General features: G+C 38.9%; 1 protein-coding gene across 5 annotated transcripts; it reads right to left on the reverse strand.

Moving 5' to 3' along the window:
- Positions 1–2234: 2234 nt before the first annotated feature.
- Positions 2235–14179, reverse strand: tp53inp1 (tumor protein p53 inducible nuclear protein 1). 5 transcript variants are annotated; one of them, XM_061820548.1, is made up of 4 exons: positions 14006–14179; positions 9739–10056; positions 6430–6916; positions 2235–6197 (listed from the first exon to the last, which is right to left on the reverse strand). In XM_061820548.1, the coding sequence occupies exons 2-4, from the start codon at positions 9863–9865 to the stop codon at positions 5981–5983; spliced, it is 831 nt and encodes a 276-aa protein (XP_061676532.1). In that variant the 5' UTR covers positions 9866–10056; positions 14006–14179; the 3' UTR covers positions 2235–5980. The 5 variants fall into 5 exon arrangements, with proteins under 5 accessions (XP_061676532.1, XP_061676528.1, XP_061676531.1 ...); XM_061820544.1 differs by lacking the exon at positions 14006–14179 and adding an exon at positions 13794–13990; XM_061820547.1 differs by lacking the exon at positions 14006–14179 and adding an exon at positions 12748–13477.
- Positions 14180–20708: the final 6529 nt, after the last annotated feature.

A 20708-nucleotide genomic window follows, 5' to 3' on the forward strand; every position in this document is an offset into this window, starting at 1 on the left:
ACCCGCTGCAGGAGAAACTTCCGCGTTCGGGGGCGGGGTCGACCCGACCCTCGGCCAATGGGAGCACGAGCCCTGGTGCTCACGTGACTCCCCAGTGTGAATGTAAACACGCGAGCACGTGGAGCGGCTGTCAAAGTTGTCAACAAAGTGAAAATGTGGACTTTTGAACATTAAATCTACTTTTTACGACGTAGAACACAGTTTTAATATAACTCTAGTACCGGAGCACAAATATAAACAGCTTTTCAGCCGTTTGAGCCACGTGAGTCCGTGTTGTTGACAAAATATTGATGAAAAAGGTAGTAAGTGACATCACTTCCACAATATTCGATAGATAGATAGATAGATAGATAGATAGATAGATAGATAGATAGATAGATAGATAGATAGATAGATAGATAGATAGATAGATAGATAGATAGATAGATATACACACACACACACATTAACTCTTCGTGTACACACCCATTAACTACACTCAGTGTGTGTGTGCGTGTTTTATGTATTGGTTATTGTATAACATTTGGAATTTTGCCTAAATATCGCACAGTTTCAAAATGTTACTTAAAATCGCAAAGTTTGTAGTAGTTTTAGTTTCCTGTTTTTTTTTTTTGGGGGGGGGGTATTTCTAAATTGTTACACTTGCATGACATAAAATGTGACATAAAAACACTGCATATTTAATAAATGGGATATGAGAAGGGTTATGACTGGATAAAAGTTTTACAGTCAATATAGGTGCTCTGTGTATGTGTGCATTCTTGAGTGATTTTTTTTAGTATATGGCTGCTATATGGCAAAGAGGGATGATTTTAATAGATAGATAGATAGATAGATAGATAGATAGATAGATAGATAGATAGATAGATAGATAGATAGATAGATAGATAGATAGATAGATAGATAGATCCTTGTGGAGTTTTATATTTTACTGTTGTACTGAAGAAGAAGAAGAAGAAGAACTGATGTTTTTTGTAATGTAATGTTAATTAATGTTAGCTTAATAACGGAGGTAATGGGACACAAACCTTCCAAAAAGTTCACCTTTTGTCTTCTCAGACGACAGAGTATTTTCCACAAAGTTATCGGGATCGTCAAGATGTCTTCTGATAAAACTGAGATGAGTCTCAATGTTGTTTTTGCTCAGTAATGGTTTTCCTCTCGGAATTCTGCCATGCAGGCTTTTTGCGCAGTTTTTTTCTTCTTCCGGTGAAGTCATTAAGAACTCACCTTAACAGAGGCAAGTGAGCTTTATGGTTCTTTGGATTTGTTGTGGGGTCTTTTGTGACCTCTTGCATGAGCTGTCACTGCACTCTTGGGGTAATTTTGGTTCTCCATTTGTGGATATTGGGTCTCGCTGTGGTTTGCTGGAGTCCCAAAGGTTTAGAAATGGCTTCATGACTTTGTCCCGAATGAAAAATCTCAATTGCTTCCATTCTTATTTGTTCACGAATGTTGACGTCTTGCTTTTGAGGATCTTTTGGTCTGCTTCACTTGTCAGGCAGGTCCCATTTCAGTGATTTCTTGTTTAATAACATGTGGCAGTATCAGGTCTGGTTGTGGCCCAACAAATTGAACTCGGGTGTGATAAACCAGTTACGTTTTAACGGTGGAATGGGAGTGAGTAAAGCCATTTTTCACACAGTCCCACGTAGGTTTGGATTATTTTTCTCCCTTAATAATAACAACCATTTTAAAACTGCATTTTTGTGTTTACTTGTGTTGTCTTTGACTACTATTCAAATTTGTTTGATGAGAAACTGGTGGCAGGGTGGCTTAGCTGATTAAGCGTTGGCCTCACAGTTCTCAGGACCCGGGTTAAATCCCGGCCCCGCCTGTGTGGTGTTAGCATGTTCTCCTCGTGCCTGGGTGGGTTTTCTCATCTCACATCCCAAAAACATGTAACATCTAAATTGCCCCTAGATGTGACTGTGAGTCTATGTCCCCTGCGACTGGCTGGCAACCAGTTCAGGGTGTACCCCGCCTCCTCCCCGTTGACAGTTGGGATAGGCTCCAGCACTCCCCGTGATCCTGGTGAGGATAAGCGGCAAAGAAAATGGATGGATGATGACAAACCTTTAAAGTGTGACATTCATTCATTCATCTTCAAAATCACTTACAAACATGGACAAAAAAATAAACCAAAAAAAAGAATCATATTCGACATTTGCAGTAAATTGACCACGAGTTGCCAAAAGGTACCACAGAAAACACTTCAATGAGCAACGTTGAGTATGAAAACATTTATTTTGCGACTAGTAAGAGATCACACGTCGGAACTATTACAGTTTGAAAACAGACGACCCCACATAACAGATTTCCGAGCAAAGTGAATTGAACAATCATATATATACAAAATACAGAAGAGATATGTAGATACATTTTTATAAAAAGTTAACCTTACAAATCCTACATTTTTATGTTTTTTTTTTTTCTTTTGGCAAAGTGCGGTATTATTCCAGTAAACTACACAACAAAAACGTGTAACACTCAGTGTGTGTGTGTGTGTGTATATGGGAGGGGGGGATACAAGTAAAAATGCCACATACCGTATTATTCTTCACACTTATGAATAAACAAAAAAAAAAATGAGGTTTTGCTACATGATTCTGTCTGGTTGCTTTTGAGTCTTTAGAAACACACAAAAAAAAGAAAGACTGGTGCATAGTTGACATCCGTTTGGGTCATTTGTTTTCTTGAAGAATGTTCCAAAACAAAGACGGGGCAAAAAAAAAAAAAAAAAAAAAAAGGCCAAGTTCTTCATTGATGCATTGTCATAAAAACATCTCAACCCGGAAGGCACGTGATGATGCACAATTTTTTTTTCAAGGCATTGAACATGAAAATAAACAACAAGAAATCCCTGTTTGTTTTCAGGACGACAGAATGATCGAAAAGAATAACCTGCGATCCCTTCTGTCACAAATATGACACACGCAAGAAAAAGATTGCTGAATTAGCAAGACATTCAAGAAATGATGAAAAAAAAACTTCCAAATGCACCGGAGAAACCTCATCGGGATTCCCTTGCCGATGACAGACATGTCCTGATTTGTTATTTCTTTGTCATCTGCTTAAAATGTGCACATAACTGTTTATTTTAGGGAAAATCATCTTAAATACGCGAGTACATACAGGCAGGATTATAGTTAGTATACACGCCTTATGGTCCATAAGCCCATTCACTTCTGCCCACTTCTTTCATATTAACTGAAATTATATTTAAAAGTTAAAAAACAAACAAACATGGATACAGTTTCCTACGTGAACAAAGCATTACTCAAAATTTTTTTTCATCATGTTAAGAGCGCCAAGCTCAAAAACAAACATCATTTTAATACCATACAAAAAGATTAAAGATCATCGCTACCCTTTTTTTTTGGTTTAGTTTTTACCAAGTCATTTAACTATTCTGACATAATAACAATAAAGAAAACGAGTCTTAATCAACAGTCCAGGGACCAACACTAAATTGTCTTATGAACGAAAAAAAAAATAAAAAAAAAATTCATCAGCTGTCAAGTAAATCTGCATTTTCCGTGTAAAAAAGTGATTGGTTGTGACCCTGAGAAGTGGACTGCAGATTTATTCAGGGAAAAAAAAAAAAAAAAACAATCAGAAAAATAACATTTTTCTTTCAATTTTCTCTTTTGTTTTTTTTTAAATTCTTTCCGCTAGTGGACTAACAATTCTACCACCACGACTGATGCAAACACACACGCACAAACGTCATCATACTGATATGTAATCTGTTTTTCAACTTTTCAAAAAAATATTTTGGACTTTTTTTTTGTTTTAAATACATTTTCTCTTACATTTCTATTCATCGTAAAGCTACCGTTAAACAAGGCAAGTTGAGTGATATCTAACATTTTTTTTAAAACTTTTTCTTCCTCTTTTTAATGTGAAGAAAATGTGAAAATGACAAAATATCAGAGGCAGGACCACAGTTTTTAACACCTCAATCGATCCCCTCGCGATGCTCTGGAGTGAATATTCCTTTAAAATAAGGACAATCAGTTGAGTTCTATATTTACACTGATTTGAGTTTAAGTTGTGAGGATATTTTCACCTTCAAGCAGAGTTCGAGTCAGAATTAAAGCCTTGTACGGAAAACATTCGAGAGAGGGAAAAAAAAAGACATCACATTTTACGGCAGATGAATTGCAGAAAAATGATGTGGCCAGCTTCGTTTTTTTTTTAAGCCGCATTTGCGTGGAAAGCACTTGTTGCTGTCATGCCCACGCCGCCCCATAACTAATCATCGGAATGTGTAAAGCCGCAGCGGCTGTCTGAGTGAGACAGGTGGGCATGTTTTGCCATTTTTCGGGATGGCAGTTGCTCTATCCATTATTTATTTTTTTTTGCCCAAACTGCTTATCCTCACAAGGGTCGCAGGAGGGCTGGAGCTTATCCCAGCTAACTTTGCGCGAAAGGCATACTACCCCCTAAACTGGTCGCCAGTCAGTCACAGGGCACATATCGACACCACCACCGAGCGGGAATCGATCCCACACTCCATGCACCGAAGTCAGGCAAAGTCAGGTGTCAAACTCAAGGGCCGGGGGCCAGATCCGGCCCGCCGCAGGATTTTGTGTGACCCACAAAGGCAAATTATGATTATGAACTTCCATGATTTTTGTTAAAAACTATACCAAAATATCAAATTGTCACGTCATAAATGATAATGTTGAGATATTGCAAGCATTATTGTGTACCCAAGCATCAGCAATATTTTAAAAACCCATTAACCTTGATCTCTAATTCCCAAAACTAGCTCATAAATTTCACGTGTAATTATGATGAGGTGAAAGATTTTAAGGCGAAAGATCATAACGGCCCTCTGAGGGAAACCATAACACAATATAGCCTGCGACAAAAACGAGTTTGACACCCTTGCACTACACCATCAGTGATCTCTGGCCGGAGTCATTAGCCTAAATCACACATTTGGGGGGAAAATAATCCAATATATTGTTTTGCTATAGGGGCACGGTGGGTTAGCTGGTAAAAGCATTGGCCTCACAGTTTTGAGGTCCCGGGTTCAATCCCGGAACCGCCTGTGTGGAGTTTGCATGTCCTTTTGCCTGCGTGGGCTTCCTCCAGGCACTCCAATTTCCTCCAACATCCCAAAAATATGCAACATTAATTGGACACGCTAAATTGGCCCTAGGTGTGATTGTGTCTAAGTGCCCTGCGAATGGCTGGCAACCAGTTCAGGGTGTACCCCGCCTCCTGCCCGTTGACAGCTGGGATCGGCCCCAGCCCTCCCCACAACCCTCGTGAGGATAAGCGCTGAAGAAAAATTGGATGGATGTTTTGCTACATCCTAACAACGTGCATTAGCAGATATGCAGTGTTATATTTTTCAGGTAACCCAACTCCCACCTATTGAGTTTTTCTGTTTAGGCCACAGCCCTGTCTAATAGAAAACTAGGGCTCTGCCACCATCTTCTAAACTTTTTTTTTTTTAGGTGGGGGCAAAGATTACTTACAGAATTTCGCTAAGCAGCATGTTCTCAACTTCTGAAGTTTCAACAATGGGAATAAAGAGAACTACATGAAGCTCCCCAAATCATGCTAAAACATGACCAGGCAGGGGAATAGTAGTACATTTTACTTGGGAAAATTCAATTCCATAACGATAACTGACAGTGGATAAAAGACCCCACCAGCATCCAGTAACTCGAACCCCGCTTTCTGGCCTGCAAATGTGACGAGGGGTTTTCAAGTAATCCAAATAGGTCGCCTGGTGATGACATCATCAGGGCGCGCCGGGGGAAAAGTGAGCCTGCCTCTGAGTAAAGTGACCTACAGCGCTGAGTCTACATGTTAGAAAGAAGAGTCATTGAAGGAGAGGACACGCAAAATGGCCTCCCACGATGCTTTTTACCCAATCAGACGTTTTGGGTGTTAAAATGGCGTCCGGGACGTGCTGCTGGTTTTTTTGCTGTGTGACGCCGACGCGACGGCGTTGTCCTCAGAAGTTAAGGTGGCGCTGGCTGGGCTGGTGCAGGTGGGGGGCGCCGGCCTTGGGCGGGTGCAGCAGGTTGAGGCGGCGCAGGGCGTTGCGCGACAGCAGCGGCTGGCCGGCGAGGCCCGGGCGCTGAGGGAGGAGGCCTGCGCGGGGGCAAAGCGCCGCCGCGTAGCACGCCGACTGATGGAGGCCCGCGCGGCGCTGGACCGACACGTCTGGCCTAGGAGGGAGGCGGAGACGAGGTATGAGGACGGTTCTGCTCACATTCCGGACAATTATTGTGTACATTTGCAAAAATATCAAGCACTCGTAACTCCAGAACTCTAATGCAAACCGCCTCAATCACAAAATTTAACTACCACACAACGACATCCGGAATCCAAACTCCGCTATCTGAATTTTCTACCTGAACCCGAACCCCAAACCCATCAAGCAAGTGCCGAGAACCTTACCTGTGACGTACACCGTCCAGAGCACGCCTGCCTTTCTCCTTGGGGGCAGCGGACAGTTCCAGGTCCAGGGAGCGCTGCAAGGGGGTTGGGTTGAGCCTGGGGGGGCTGTGGTGGGCATAGACCGACATGCTGGGATGTTCTATCAGCAGGTTCTCCAGAGGACTGGTCTCCACCAAGACCGACTGGACCCCGCGGCCGGTGAAACACGGCGGCGGCGTGACGAACCAGCTCTCCTCCAGAGACGACGCGTCCAAACGCAGGAAGTCGCTCTCCTCCTCCTCCTCCCCCTCGTCGTCTTCGCCGCCGCCGTCCGGGTCGGTGTCGGCCGTGGAGTTGAGGGAGGTGCAGGAAGCGTAACGGATTGGGGGGCTGGCCACGGGGGACGGGATCATCACCAGGTCGTCGTCGTCATCATCGTCGCAGTCTTCCTCCCGGCCGACGGCGGAGCCGGAGAGGCTGTCGACGCGCTGGCTAGAGCAGCTGTCAGCTGACGACACAAAAACGAGCGATCCGTTCAGTACGATACGTTTCAACTCAAAATTGTCACAATTTTTCCGAACTTGCCATAAAAATGTTAAATAAAAATATTTAACGTTTCTTTTTTTATTTAAAGGCACCATGTTGCCTGTTAAAAACTGACCAAAATGGAAATAAAAAGATATATTAATTATTTTAAATGTGGATAATCTTGAATTATATTGACCCGATTTAGTAAACGTTCAATACCCTTTTTAAAGTCAATTGTATTTATTTTATGGCTTTTTTCCATTTGTTTTTTCAAATTTTTTGACTTCAATTATTTTTGTAAAGATTGTACAGTATTGTAATTTTGCATGCCATTTTCAATGAACTAAACAACCATTACATAAAAAAAGCAGCAACTAACATTACATGTATTTTTGTAAATGTATTGGAATTTGAAATAATTTTACTGTAATATTCATTTCATGGAATTTCCATCCATTGAATGAGATGTTATCTATTTATATTTGAAACCCTTTTCTTTATTTGAAGTACCATTATTTTTAATGTATTTAAAAGAAATTTGTATTTATTCGTCAATGTGTCAGCTTCATTTATAAAATTTGTATTCCTCTAATGGTATTTCAAATTATTTTAACTAATTTTTTTCAATTTATTGTAATTTTAATCAGACTCACAATAAGAATTCCTTAAAAGGAAAATTGGTTTTGCAACAGAAGCACAAAACGTTACACAATGACAATTATTAACAGGGAAATAGGACCCTATTAAAAATGTTAGCCACAATTAAAAAACAACAACAAAAGAAACCCCATACACAAGATCAGTCCATATTCAGTCCAGAGCTCGTGCCAAAATTAAAAATTACTAAAAAGTATTGCAAAACTTCAACATGAAGGTGTGCAAATAAGCAAAAAGTACCACATTTGATTTTCAAGTACTGTACACTTTTTACAACTACATGTAGAACAAACAAGGGAAGCAAAATAAAAATTATTTTGTGCTCCAAAGAATAAAATTGCAGTGACTTGTGTATAGCAACTGGAGGCGCTGTGTTCACTTTTTTTCCCCCTCAATTGTGACCAACCAAAACCTCACGTGACCAAACCAGACCACAGGCTCACTAATAGCAGCTTTACAAACACACACCAACACGCTCATTATTTTTGCACACTGAAAAGACGCCAAACGTGGAGGCCAACACACACAGGCACACACACTAAAACAGGCCAGTGTCTGCCTCCAGTGACTCACCCAGACAGGAAGTTGAGAGCTCAGCTGGCTGGATGCTGAAAATAAACTCATCAGACTTTTGCTTCTTAAGGAAGCACAATATTAATATCGCCGTTTATGGACTTCATCTTCCGGAGTTTTCGTTTTCCTCCTAATAACAAACAATTTGTCAGTCAGGTGACCAGAGAGTTTACGCAACTACCTCGCAACCCCTGCTGACTGTTTACTTCCTGTTTGGAGGCACGTGCCACGCCCACAAGACGCTTCATCGGGTACACCAACAAATTATGTACACGACCACCTCTAACAGTCTTGGCCACTTAATTCCTAAACCTACCTCCTACCTTTAAATCCTGAACCCTAACTAACGCCCAACATGTAAACGTACACTCAGAATCCCTGATACTTAATCCCCAAACCTGAACCACTAAAACCTTAACCTGAACCCAATTTAAATCCTAACCACACCTCTTAAATTCTAGATTCTGACCTCCGCCGAACTCTGTACCCACAGCACCTGCTTGTTTACCCGCAGGACACATCATTAGATACAGCAGCGAAAAACATCCAATGCAAAAATATCTGTAGTTACGCCATATTTATCTTTGACACCATAAATAATCTACATGGGGGCATGTTTCTCTCTTCTGGGCCACTCTTTTATGAAAACAAGTCAAGCGAGTTGGTGCCCACTTGCACCCAATGACTCCACTTCTCCCACCCCCCCACAAAAAATATTCACACGCTTGTGGAATCCGAACCGGCTCGGCTCGTGCCACAACGGGTCAGGTTATGTATGTGTTTTGACTGGGACCTATTTTGGGACATTTGATGGTTCCAGAATGTTGCTGCAACCGCCACTCGTCTCAATTTATGAACTAGGCCGGCACAGTGGATCAGCTGGTAAAGCGTTGGCCTCACGGTTCTGGGTCCGCGGGTTCTATCCCGGCCACACCTGTGTGGAGTTTGCATGTTCTCCCCGTGCCTGCGTGGGTTTTCTCCGGGCACTCCGGTTTCCTCCCACATCCCCAAAACATGCAACATTCATTGGACACTCTAAATTGCCCCGAGGTGTGATTTTGAGTGCGGTTGTTTGTCTCGATGTGCCCTGCGATTGGCTGGCGACCAGTTCAGGGTGTACCCCGCCTCCTGCCTGTTGACAGCTGGGAGAGGCTCCAGCACTCCCCGCGACCCTCATGAGGAAAAGCGCCAAAGAAAATGGATGGATGGAATTTATGAACTAGTTTGGAATCAGAAATCAAGGTTAATGTATTTTTCAACTATTCACGTTTGGTAGCACATGAATGCTTGTAATATCTCAACTTTATCATTTATAATATATGACAATTTGTATGTAGAATCATAGAAATTTTGGCTTTGCGGGCCACATAAAATCATGTGGTGGGCCAGATCTGGCCCCGGGCCTTGCGTTTGACATCTGTGCTGTAATGCAACATCGCAGGAAGACGCACACGAGTTGCTGATTTGCTCATTTTACTTAACCACTTTTAGGAAAATACGACTATAAACAATAGAGCGGGTCAGCCTAATCAAAGCCGTTGCCAGTCGCACAAGTTTGAGCATGAGACTCACCCAAGAAGTTGACTAGGATCCAGTCTTCGTCTTCCTCCGCTTCCGGCTCCACGTCGCGGCGGTGGCGTCGGCTCGGCTCCGGCGCGGCGTCGTCCCCGAACAGGGCGCTGGCGAACCTCTGGAACATCCTTCTGGGGTACGGGCGTGACTCGCGGAGGGGCGCCGAGGCACTTCGGTCATCAGCTGCGGGCAGGCAGGCGCTCTCCCGGGGCGCTAAAGTGCATCAAGGGTGCGTGGTCGCGGCTCATCGGAGAGCCAGGGGGCTGCACATGGTTGGACAGCGGCGCAGGATTCAGGGAGACCGAACAACCGGGAGACCTGAAAGATAAACAGAAAATGTCAATTACCTTAACTACAGCCCACACCTGGTTACAAGCCTCACCGAGTACACCTGTAAAGGAAATACCATTTGGTACATACATACGCACCAGCTGTGTAAAAACCGCAAGTGTCCACATTGAAACACGAGATATTTACAAATAAAGACGGTACACAGAAAGAGTTTAACGCTAGCTAATGCTAGTGCTAACGCCACGCTAAAGCTAGCACAAACGCTAACACGGTCGGTTAAAATAAAAGTTACCAGTAAATATCACTGAGACACACCAGTAACACAGCAGTACCGGTAAAAGTCACTTCCTCGGCACATATAATCCACCGGCGTCATTCTTACCTTTTCCGCTCGAGTGACCGTTTGCATCCGTGAGAAAAAATACACAAATTAGCGATATAGTCTTCCTCCAGTACATCGCAGTTCATATTGTGGCTTTTTAAACAATCACGTTTTATAAGTTTTTATGGGCTATCACCAAGTCCAAATTTAGAGCTGAACACCTTCAACGTGGCACCACAAAATAGCCAACAGTCGTCAGCACAGAGAAGAAAGATTATAGGCTTATATGTGTTTGTACTTGGTGATCCTCTGCGCGTGTGTGAATCAGACATTGTTTCAAGTTTTAGAATTGCATAACATCAACAGGAATCAACCCTAATTCCTGTTAGTCTGTTTACAGCATTTTGGCCGGTATTAGCATTAAGCTACCAAGTTTGGTTAAGCATTTTTTTCACGTTGAAATATCCAATGTTCTATTCTCGTTTGTGCCAGTTTTATAGTAGATTTCACGTGAGATTGCCCCCCCCCAAAAAAAAAGCCTAAAGCAACCATGTGTCTCTTTTGGAAAACCGGAAATGCGTCTTCTTTTGTTTCCTCAAAGTGATAATACACAAGTCTCCCATTTCTTGACAGCGAGAGTGACAACAGGCTCTCAGAAATACTGTACTTTAAAAAGTGTGTTTAAACGGGTTTAAAGCATGTAGGATCAGTAAGACAAGCTAAAACATGGGGTGTCAAACCTACGGCTCGCGGGCCATAAGCGGCCCGCGGGACAATTTAAAAGCGAAAAATATATTTTTAATAAGATGCATTTCATGGATTGTCCGTCTGTTTTGATCAGAGTAGAAGACAACATTGTTTTGATTAGAGAAGTAGACAACAGCATGCACTTGTACAGGCCAAAAGATAGCACGTATAAGGAACAAAAACAAGTCCAGACTAGACTAACGCCTTTAAAATGCTACCTTAGATACTGTTTGCATTGCAAAATTACAGCTCTGTGAAGATGAATCCTCACTGTGATTTTAAAAATGTGCAATTTAATGTTAGTCAGCAACTTCATGACAAAAACGTACAGTGGAATTCTACTGTTCATGCAACTCCATGAATATTGAGTTTTGTATTGTATGTGTATTTCATGTGTGAAGTTTACACATTTACAGGACATGTGAATACTTCTTTACACATGTAATGGCGCTCTCCTTAGTTTCGCAGGGATTAAATTTAGATTTTGGATGCACATGTGTAATGGTTTTAAAATTTCTTTAGAAATCTCATTTCATCTTAAAGTGCATTACGATATTTTCAATACCAATTACTTGTTAAAAGTTTTGTGCCTTTGTTTGCAACGCATATATGAGTAATGAACGCAAATTGCACATATTTGTCTAAGGAAATCTGATGTATTTCATGAAATGTTTTGTAAAAGGTATGTTCATTAAATTTTAACATTTTCCTAACATTCTTATGCTTCTTTTACACCAAAATAAAGCAAATGATATTTTGGTTATTTATAGCAGAGTATGGTATAATTTTAATGGTCCGGCTCACATGACATCTACCGAGGCCGTAGTGCAATGAGTTTGACACCCCTGCTCTAAAAGGTGCTTTTAAATATTCTCTACTGCAGATTTGCACCTATAGTGCACTAGGATAAACCAGGCTTTATTCCAACAGAGTTTTCCCTCGCTTGTGTTATAAACATTAAGGATTAATCTCCTGTCCGCAGCTGCAACGCCTTCAGCTGCTAAGCGGACAAAAAGACCCTGTTTCATTCAGCAGCAGTACATAGAAAACACGCACAGCTGACCTCTTCACAGCAGGTCGTCAAAGTAGAGGACAAAGCGCTGTCATTCAGCTACGCAATTATATGGGTTTAACTAAAGCCACAACATTAATTTGAACTCTTCAACTCAAATCTCGGATTTATTTGGCAGTACGTAAACTACCCACGATTTGCCTTGGCTAATACAAGCTGTGGTGCGTTTAGGACCACGGGACCAAAGCCACGACAGACCTCAATTTAACCCACCTCCTCTTCTAAAATAAGAACCACAAAAATCGATATTGTATGGTAAAACTCACAGTGACCTCTCTGCCAGTAGATGTGTAGCCGCTTCGTTTTGTCCGGATACCCTAACAAAGTGCATCGAGTTGGTTCGCTAACACTCCCGTAGCTAATTTACGATTGAAAGCTACCCACTGTCCCGAGGAAAGGTGTTTTTCTGCTTTTTAAGTTGCCACATCTCAGCTCAACTTCGTGTGGAAAACAGGAAACCGGAATATCGTGATTTTAAGTTTGTATGTGGAACTTTGTGTGTACTTCCGCGAATGTTCAAATCGTCCGTCGTTACGGAACTCGCGTGACGTTCACGGTACGCACGTTCTTTGTTTACCAGAATCGAAAAGACCGCATCGATGTGATTGTTTACTCGTCAGAAGGCCTTTGTTCGTACAGGTGGAAGAGCGCCCCTCCTCCCACACAGTTCTTTGCCACAGTTCGGACCACAACCTGCTTTGAATCCCTGTAACTGAATTCACACTTAATAAAAAAAACATTTGTTCGCCAGTCCGTGAACGCACAACGGGTCCACTGCGTTCGTGCTTCGTTTACGACCTCCTCTTCACAATGGTAAATTTCAGTGTCAACTTAAAAGTAGCCTTTTTCCCCCTGACGCAGTCGATTAACTTTGTATCTGAACGTTTGGACGATGGGGGTGGGGGACGACGACACCTTCGCCGAGAACAACAACCCAGTGTGCTGATAATCTGCTGCACCTCCTCCACACACAGTCAACATCCTAGGACCAGCAAACAAATCCAAGAAACACGACACGCTCGGTGTTCTAATAAAACCGCCCAACAAGCAGTATCAGAGGTCACTTATGATCTGACCAAACTTGCATGACTTGCTCTGACAAAGGCGAATTCCGTTGGAAAACGTGGCTAAAATAAGTAGGAACTACCGTGTTACTTTGGTAGCGAACGGATTTTAATCATGTTTCCGGTCCAGTCCTAACACGGACCGCTTGATCATTTTATCGGCAGTGATTATTTTTAAAATTGTTGGTCGAGAAGACTGTTTGTCTAAGACCGTTTGAACGGTTTGCAGCAAGGCGGGGAAGACCAAGAGGAGAAGGGGATGGGGAGGGCTGTTATTCGACACGGGTTGGGGAAGGACTAACCAACGTCTATCTGAAAACAATGTTATAATCATGCACAGACAGAACAATTGAACGCGCCGGGGAAAAAGGTGCATTTAAGAGCGCAGAAAACCCTACGATGGGACAAAATGCACAACGAACAGAGCGGCGACAAATCGACCGTAAAACCGTAATAAATGTCCGATAACTTCACATTATCGAGTGTTGATAATAAAAACGTGTCGAAAGTGCGTACAATAATCTAAGTCAGGCGTGTTTGAAGACAACAAAGAACCCACCTGCAGATCAGCCGACGGCGTGGAAAAAAGACAAACTTCTCGAATGCGAGGTAGATGTATGTTTTCTTTTTAAAAAAAAAATGAAAAACTCGACGCTTTCTTCGCAGAAGAAATAAAGTAGGAAAGGGGGTAACGTTAGGACATTCACATCGGCTGCTGTTTATTCTTCCCCCCGACGACTCCTTTTGTTATTGTTGTGTGAGAAGGCTTACCTAAACAGCTGATCGGCATGACGTCAGGGAGAGGCGGAGCCACCGCCAGCGTCTCGACCAATTGCGAGACGCGCTGAAGACTGTCACTAGCACACGTGACCGTGCTCGCTGAAGGACATGACTGGGCAACGCACCCGCGAGTCCCAGAAAGCTGCAATGTTACGTAAGCCGGCGCATATCCGGTTCCGTTTTGAACTTTTCGAAAACCATAAAGCAATTTAAAAAACTAAACAGTTGTGTTATTGTTTTGTTTTAAATGATCTTTAACAACAGGAACTCACATTTATTTTACATTTGACTTCGCACATTTTGTCAAGAAAGCACTAAATAAGAATTCTTTACGCTAGTTAGGACACTTCCGATTTGTTCAGTTTTTTTTTCCACAGGAAATCATGGAGAAATATTCTTTTTTTAAATTTTAGGATCTTTAATAATGGTAACTTTTGTGTTTTTGTTGATGAATTAACACCATATATTTAAAAAAAACAAGGAGCAAACTAATGTATTTTTAAGTAAAAGTTTCTTTCCTTCATTTTTGGAATATTGTGAAAATAATCCCATTAGGAGTTACTCCACTGTAGCTTGCAGCGGCTCAATTATAATAATTATGTGACCATTTTATATATATATCACATAATTCCGTATCATTGCTTTTCATACGGCTTGACTTAAATCAGACTAAAACAAAATCAATGGAGCCTGGACTACTTCAATATTTTTTTTTTTTGGGGGGGGGGGTGTAATTTTTCCGTCAACTAATTTCTGCACTTAATTTAAAAAATACAAAAAATGAGTCATCCTCGTCGCTGTCCTAGATTTCCGTATGTCTTGACTCGAATCAGCCAGACGAAAACAAAACCATAAATTGGGATTGGAAAATCATGATAACATTCGTTTGCCTAACCTGCCTTTTTTTTCCATTTGCCTGCAAGTAGGTCGCACCTGGCCATCAAATGACATCGCCACACTGATAAGAATGTCCCGGATGGGTTCTGCGTTACGTCAGCTTCAGCGCTCTTAGAACTTTCCAAAACTTTGCGCTGAGGGCATTGCATTGCTTCACTCCCTCATCCAAATATTTACACTTTCCAGAGTTCTGTATTTGCAATTTGTTGTTCAAATATTTGTCACCCTAAAAACTGGTCAGTTCAAATTAATTTATTTCTCTTGCGTTGTCACTGAATAATTGAGTATTTTATTGTAAGTGAAATAATTTAAATAAATACATTAGGAGATTGAATGAATAAATAGTATTAATTTTATTAGTGTCATATATATTACTGTATACACTGTATTCATTTATGTCATTTTGCATATATTTATATGAGCATATACATATTTCCATTTATTTTATCATACTTAATTCATTTTAATTACATATTAAGTAACATTTAAGAATTTTAAATACTATATTAATAAAATCCAAATATTTAATGTAGTGATTTATACATATTTGGCAAATGAACAAAACATTATTAATATAAAAATAAATTAGTTGAATTCATTATAATTCTTCTTTTCCTTTCAGCTTGTCCCGTGAGGGGTCTTCACAGCGTGTTGTATTATTATAATTATTATTATATTATATATATTATAATTATATTTCTTATATTATAATTATAATATATATTACACATTATAATTATTTCTACATATTTTTTTCAAACGTTGTATGAAAGTAAATCTCCGAATGACGTGTCCATGTAAAAATCATGATGATGCTCATGAAAACAATGACTGTAAAGCACCTTCATGATCCTCAATCACAGAGGGTATGAAAAGTTTACACACCCCTGTTCAAATCCCTCAATTATTGATTGACTCATTGATTGAAAAAAAAAAAAAGAGATGAAGATAGACCAAGATTTCAAACGTTTTTCTATTATTAATGTGACCTACAATGTGTACACGTTTTAGAGAGGGAAAGTAAAATAACAGTTTCTAGTGCCTGTGATGAACTTCAAAGAAAGTTCAGATGCTCCGATAGGCTTTTCCTGACATTTTTAATAAACATTTCTTTTTTTTTTTTTTTTTTTGCTAAGTCGCAGAAGCCTGAACTTTTTGTTGCGCTAACACTGACCGCTTTTTGGAACCACGTTGGGAATTATTTTTCAGAATGATTGATCTTTTTTTTTGTGGGGGGAGGGGGGGGTAATCAGAAAAATATGACATTTGAACAGGGGTGTGTAGTCTTTTGATAGCCACAGAAGTAGACAATTGGGCAAAGTAAGTATGCAACCCTTTTCTTCTTCTTCTCAAGCGAATCATTAATGAATTACAGTATACACGATGTACAGGAACACTTGACTTGCGGACAAAGTGTCCACCCTGCTGTAATGAGTGTGTCAGCGTTCCGGCAAAACAATAATAAAGAGCCTCTTCCATATGTGGAGGGGTTGTGGGTGGGATTATTTTTTTTTTTTTTTACATAACAGTGTTTTTTTTGTGGGTGTTACACAACTGCATCGCGCGTTGGCCGTCAGCGGCAGGGTGTTTTTTGTCCGGACTGTTGGGAAATGGGACCAGACGTACAGCAGAGGATCACGAAAAGCAACTGTTGAATGGAGGAGTTGAGCATTGCGTCATATTAGTGTTGATTTCCACTTTTTTTTTTTTTTGCCGTGTGTGATTGTTTTCTGTAGTAGTAACACAGCACAAAAATCTTACGCAATGTTAAATAGAGGCACTGAAGCATCTGGAAATAGTTACATTACAGGCATTTCTCTTGGTTTACGGCACACATTTTGTCTATTATTTTCATTTTATTTTTGTTTTCCTATTAATAGAGTTAGGGTATTTACTGGTAATTTATTTAGCTTTAATGAGAATTATATATATATTTTTTTACAGTTTTTGTATTTTTTTTGTATTTAATCTCATTAGATTTAAAATGTATCATTTTTTTGTTTGTATTCTGGACATATGTTAGATTACAAAATATTGTTTCGTCTATTAATTTGCATTATAGTACGGTTATAAATTGTTTTAATGCTTTATGATTTATTTAAATTTTATTTAAAAATCTATTTGCGTATTTTTATTATTCAATTTGACTTATAAAAAGCTTAACTAATCATAAAATATTTAATATAATATAAAAACCTATGAACTGTAAATACTTGGTTTAACTTTTTATGAATTATTCTACATAGAGGCATTTTTAAACATTTGATTTGTATTAAGCATATATACATATATAAAATATAAAAAGTGTCATTTAGATTCCAGATTTTTATTTTCATTTAGATTTTTTCCATTCAATTTGTTTTTGCATGCATTTTCTTTTCTTTTTGTGCAATTTGTATTCCTTCATGTGTTATATTAGTAAAATAATAACTAAAAATATTAGTTTTTGCATTTCCATTTATTTTTTTTCTTTTTCTTCTACAATTTTATATTTTTGTCTATTTCAAAATGTTTCATTTTGTTTAGAATATTGTTTACATGTAAAAAATTATATCTCCACAAAATAATGTTTAATTTGTATTGCATTTTATTATTTTTGAGTGATTATTTTGCTTTTTCACTTTTGAGGATTATTTAATGTGCATTCATTATGTTTCTTTTTAAATAATTTTGGGCAGTTTTCTTCTGCGCTGGATCCTTGGTGTAGTTTTGATTGAACAACAAATATCCCAAAATTGACATCTACCGCCATAATAAAAATAATAACGGCAAAAAGCATCAGCGCCTGGTCTTGTGACCGTTACCATGGTGACTACATGGGTGGTAGAAGGGTCACAGGGTCATGACTTTATTGCTGAGGGGAAGGAGAAAAAAAATGATGGGTGGGGGGGGAAAAAAAGAAAGAAAAAAATATATAAATGGTTTGAATTTTCTGCTTTTGTTGTGCTTTTAAATGTCAGCGTTTTACTTCGCATTTTTATTCAAGGACGTTTTATTCCAGTGTTGACCTCGCATGTTTACAAGGGAGGGTCACGACCTTCCCACACTTCAGGGCGTAAACACGGCCAGTGGAATGTGGGCGGAGTCTACAAGGCAATGACCGCCGATCTGACCTCGTGCTGTTGCTTTTGGCGTTGACTTTCTTCATTTAATCGCACAATTCTGTGTAATTGTCATGACGTTTATTTGTAGTTTCATACTTAGGGTGGAGTGTTGGGCCGCAAAAATGTGAACACACCCACGGGAGCAAATGACACAAAAATACACAACCACACACACTCTTTCTCTGTGGTGTTGCATCAGAATTATTGACTTTATATCAGTGGCAAAGTCCTCCGAGTCACAATCTGCTTGCGTCAACATGACAACAACAACTCAATTATTATCTGGAAATGTCCATCTTATACCTTATGTCATTTTAAAAAAAACTAAAATAAAAAATATATATATAATATATATTTTTTCGCCAAGTTTTTCTCTTTTGTTTTTCTTTTTACATTTGTATTCACATTTATTTAGATTTTCTTTTTATTTTAATACATTTTTTTCATTATCACCATCAGACCTGTTACTGTCATTGATAAAATTTGTTCAAATTTTATTTAAATTTTATATAAATGTTTTTTTTTTGGGTCATTAGACGGGTACATGATCTGATTCACTATTTTAAATGACAAGGTTATATGTAATGCAACAAATACTTTTAAAATCATTTATGAATAAATGATTTATAATGTACATGGAAAGTAAACTGCAGATTTTAAATACATTTTACACATCTATATATCCAAATATTCACCAATTAAAAAATTCAATAATTTTAAAAATGAGAAGAATTTTGTAATACTGGGCATTTTGAAATGTATTTATTTTAATTTAGGTCATTTTGACCTTTCCAAACTAATTTGTTCCTTTTTTTGTTGCACTTGTATTTTCAATTTTTTGTTTTTTATTTTATCTGTATTATTATATTTTTAAGTCTGCCAAAGAAAAACAATGGAAACGAGAAAAAAATTATGAAAAAAATTGTTTAAAAAAAGGAGTGAAGTGAAGGTGGAAAAATTGGGTAAAACATAACAAAAAGAAAAGAGAAAGGGAACAAATACAGTATCTTGAAAAAAATTAGAATAAAAAGCATAGTGCAAAATTCACCCTCAAAAACACACAAAAGCAGAGATGTACTTCTTTATCATCACCTCACAAGAGGATTCTGCTTATTTTGTCAGAAATATTTTGATTTTGTCAAGAACATTTATGTCTCAGCTGAAACGCATGCACACAAGAAAAAAAAAATAATATTTTTCTATTTTCTTTTTCTATTTCTTTTCCTTGCACAGCTTTTTTTCTTTTTTAAATCAGTTATGTTTCATTCAATATGTTTTGGCACTAATTTGTTAAATATAGGATTGTGTAGTGACTGTTTTATTTACAGAATGACAAGAAATATCGGGTTGTATGGTCCATTAGCAAAGCTAAATTAGGGAGGATTTGTCAAATAAGACATCACGTGATTCTAAGAACATTTATCGTGCAGATTCCAAAAGTCAAAATCAAAACTCAGCATTCAGAATGCATGAGACTATAAAATATGTATTAAGGCAAATGATTGTGATTCTGTGGGTTTAACGTGCGTATATGTATTAGTGATTAAATACATATGTGATCATTTAGGTGTGAATACACATGTTTACATACATATCTAGTGATGTAAATGCATTATGTATGCATTATTTGCATTGAGCATGTGTATAAAAAAAAAAATGACATACTATACAAATACCGTAATTTCTGGGCTATAAACTGCAACTTTTTTCCACAGACTTTAAACCCTGCGGTTTATGCGGTTAATTTGTGCATTTTTTTCTAACAGCCGCAAGGGGGCACTTGAGCGGAAAAGGTAGGAGTGAGACTGGTGGAATATATGTGCCGAGGAAGTGACTTTTACCGGTACGGCCCCGTTTGCGCTGCGCAAGCGTGTTACTGCCGTGTCTCAGTGATTTTTACTAGTATGTTTTTTTTAACCATCTTTTCCTATTACGACTCGTGCTGCTTTTGTGATAAATGATAGAAATGTAGCTTGATCGTTGCCATGGAGGTGATAAGTGACTTTTAGACCAGCGGTGTGACAGCCGGACTAGCTAGCGAGCCGCAGCCGCGTTAGCCAGACAAGCTTTAAGATATTTGTGTGTGTATGTGTTGGCATCATCAATAAACATTACCACCATTTCTTTAGTGGAATCCAAATCTTATGTCAGCCAATCAATAGTTTCATTTTCGACATCCCCCCCATAATGTGTTGCAACTGCCTGGAACAAGATATGGCCAAACCAGAACACCAGGCACCTCAGCAATAGGAAATATGTCCAAAGAGAAATGGGGGGTGGAGAAATTGGCAACAGGAAAGGATCAAATTTAGTCAAAGGGATACAGAAAACCACAAAAAAATTGCTTTTTAAAGTTGAATAAGAAAAGGAGAAGAATGAAAAAAAGGACTAATAAGATGAATACATATAAATAAAAGTACATGAAAACTAAAAACAGAAAATTTGATTTTTAGAAAAAAAAAGAAAAAAATCCAATATGGAAATGTCAAATGGAAAAGGAGAACTCAAAGAACAAAAAGTACAAATGTGAACAATGAAAAGAATGAAGAAATGGAAAAAATTGAAAATATGACGAATAATGAATACAAAAATGTTAAAAAAAAATCCCAAAAAGAAAAGGAAAAACTAGACAACAATAAAATACGAGAATAAATATGGGGGGAAAAGTACAAATTTGAAAAAATATTAAAAAA

Source organism: Syngnathoides biaculeatus, chromosome 5 (genome assembly GCF_019802595.1).
Source record: "Syngnathoides biaculeatus isolate LvHL_M chromosome 5, ASM1980259v1, whole genome shotgun sequence".
Taxonomy (NCBI): Eukaryota; Metazoa; Chordata; class Actinopteri; order Syngnathiformes; family Syngnathidae; genus Syngnathoides; species Syngnathoides biaculeatus.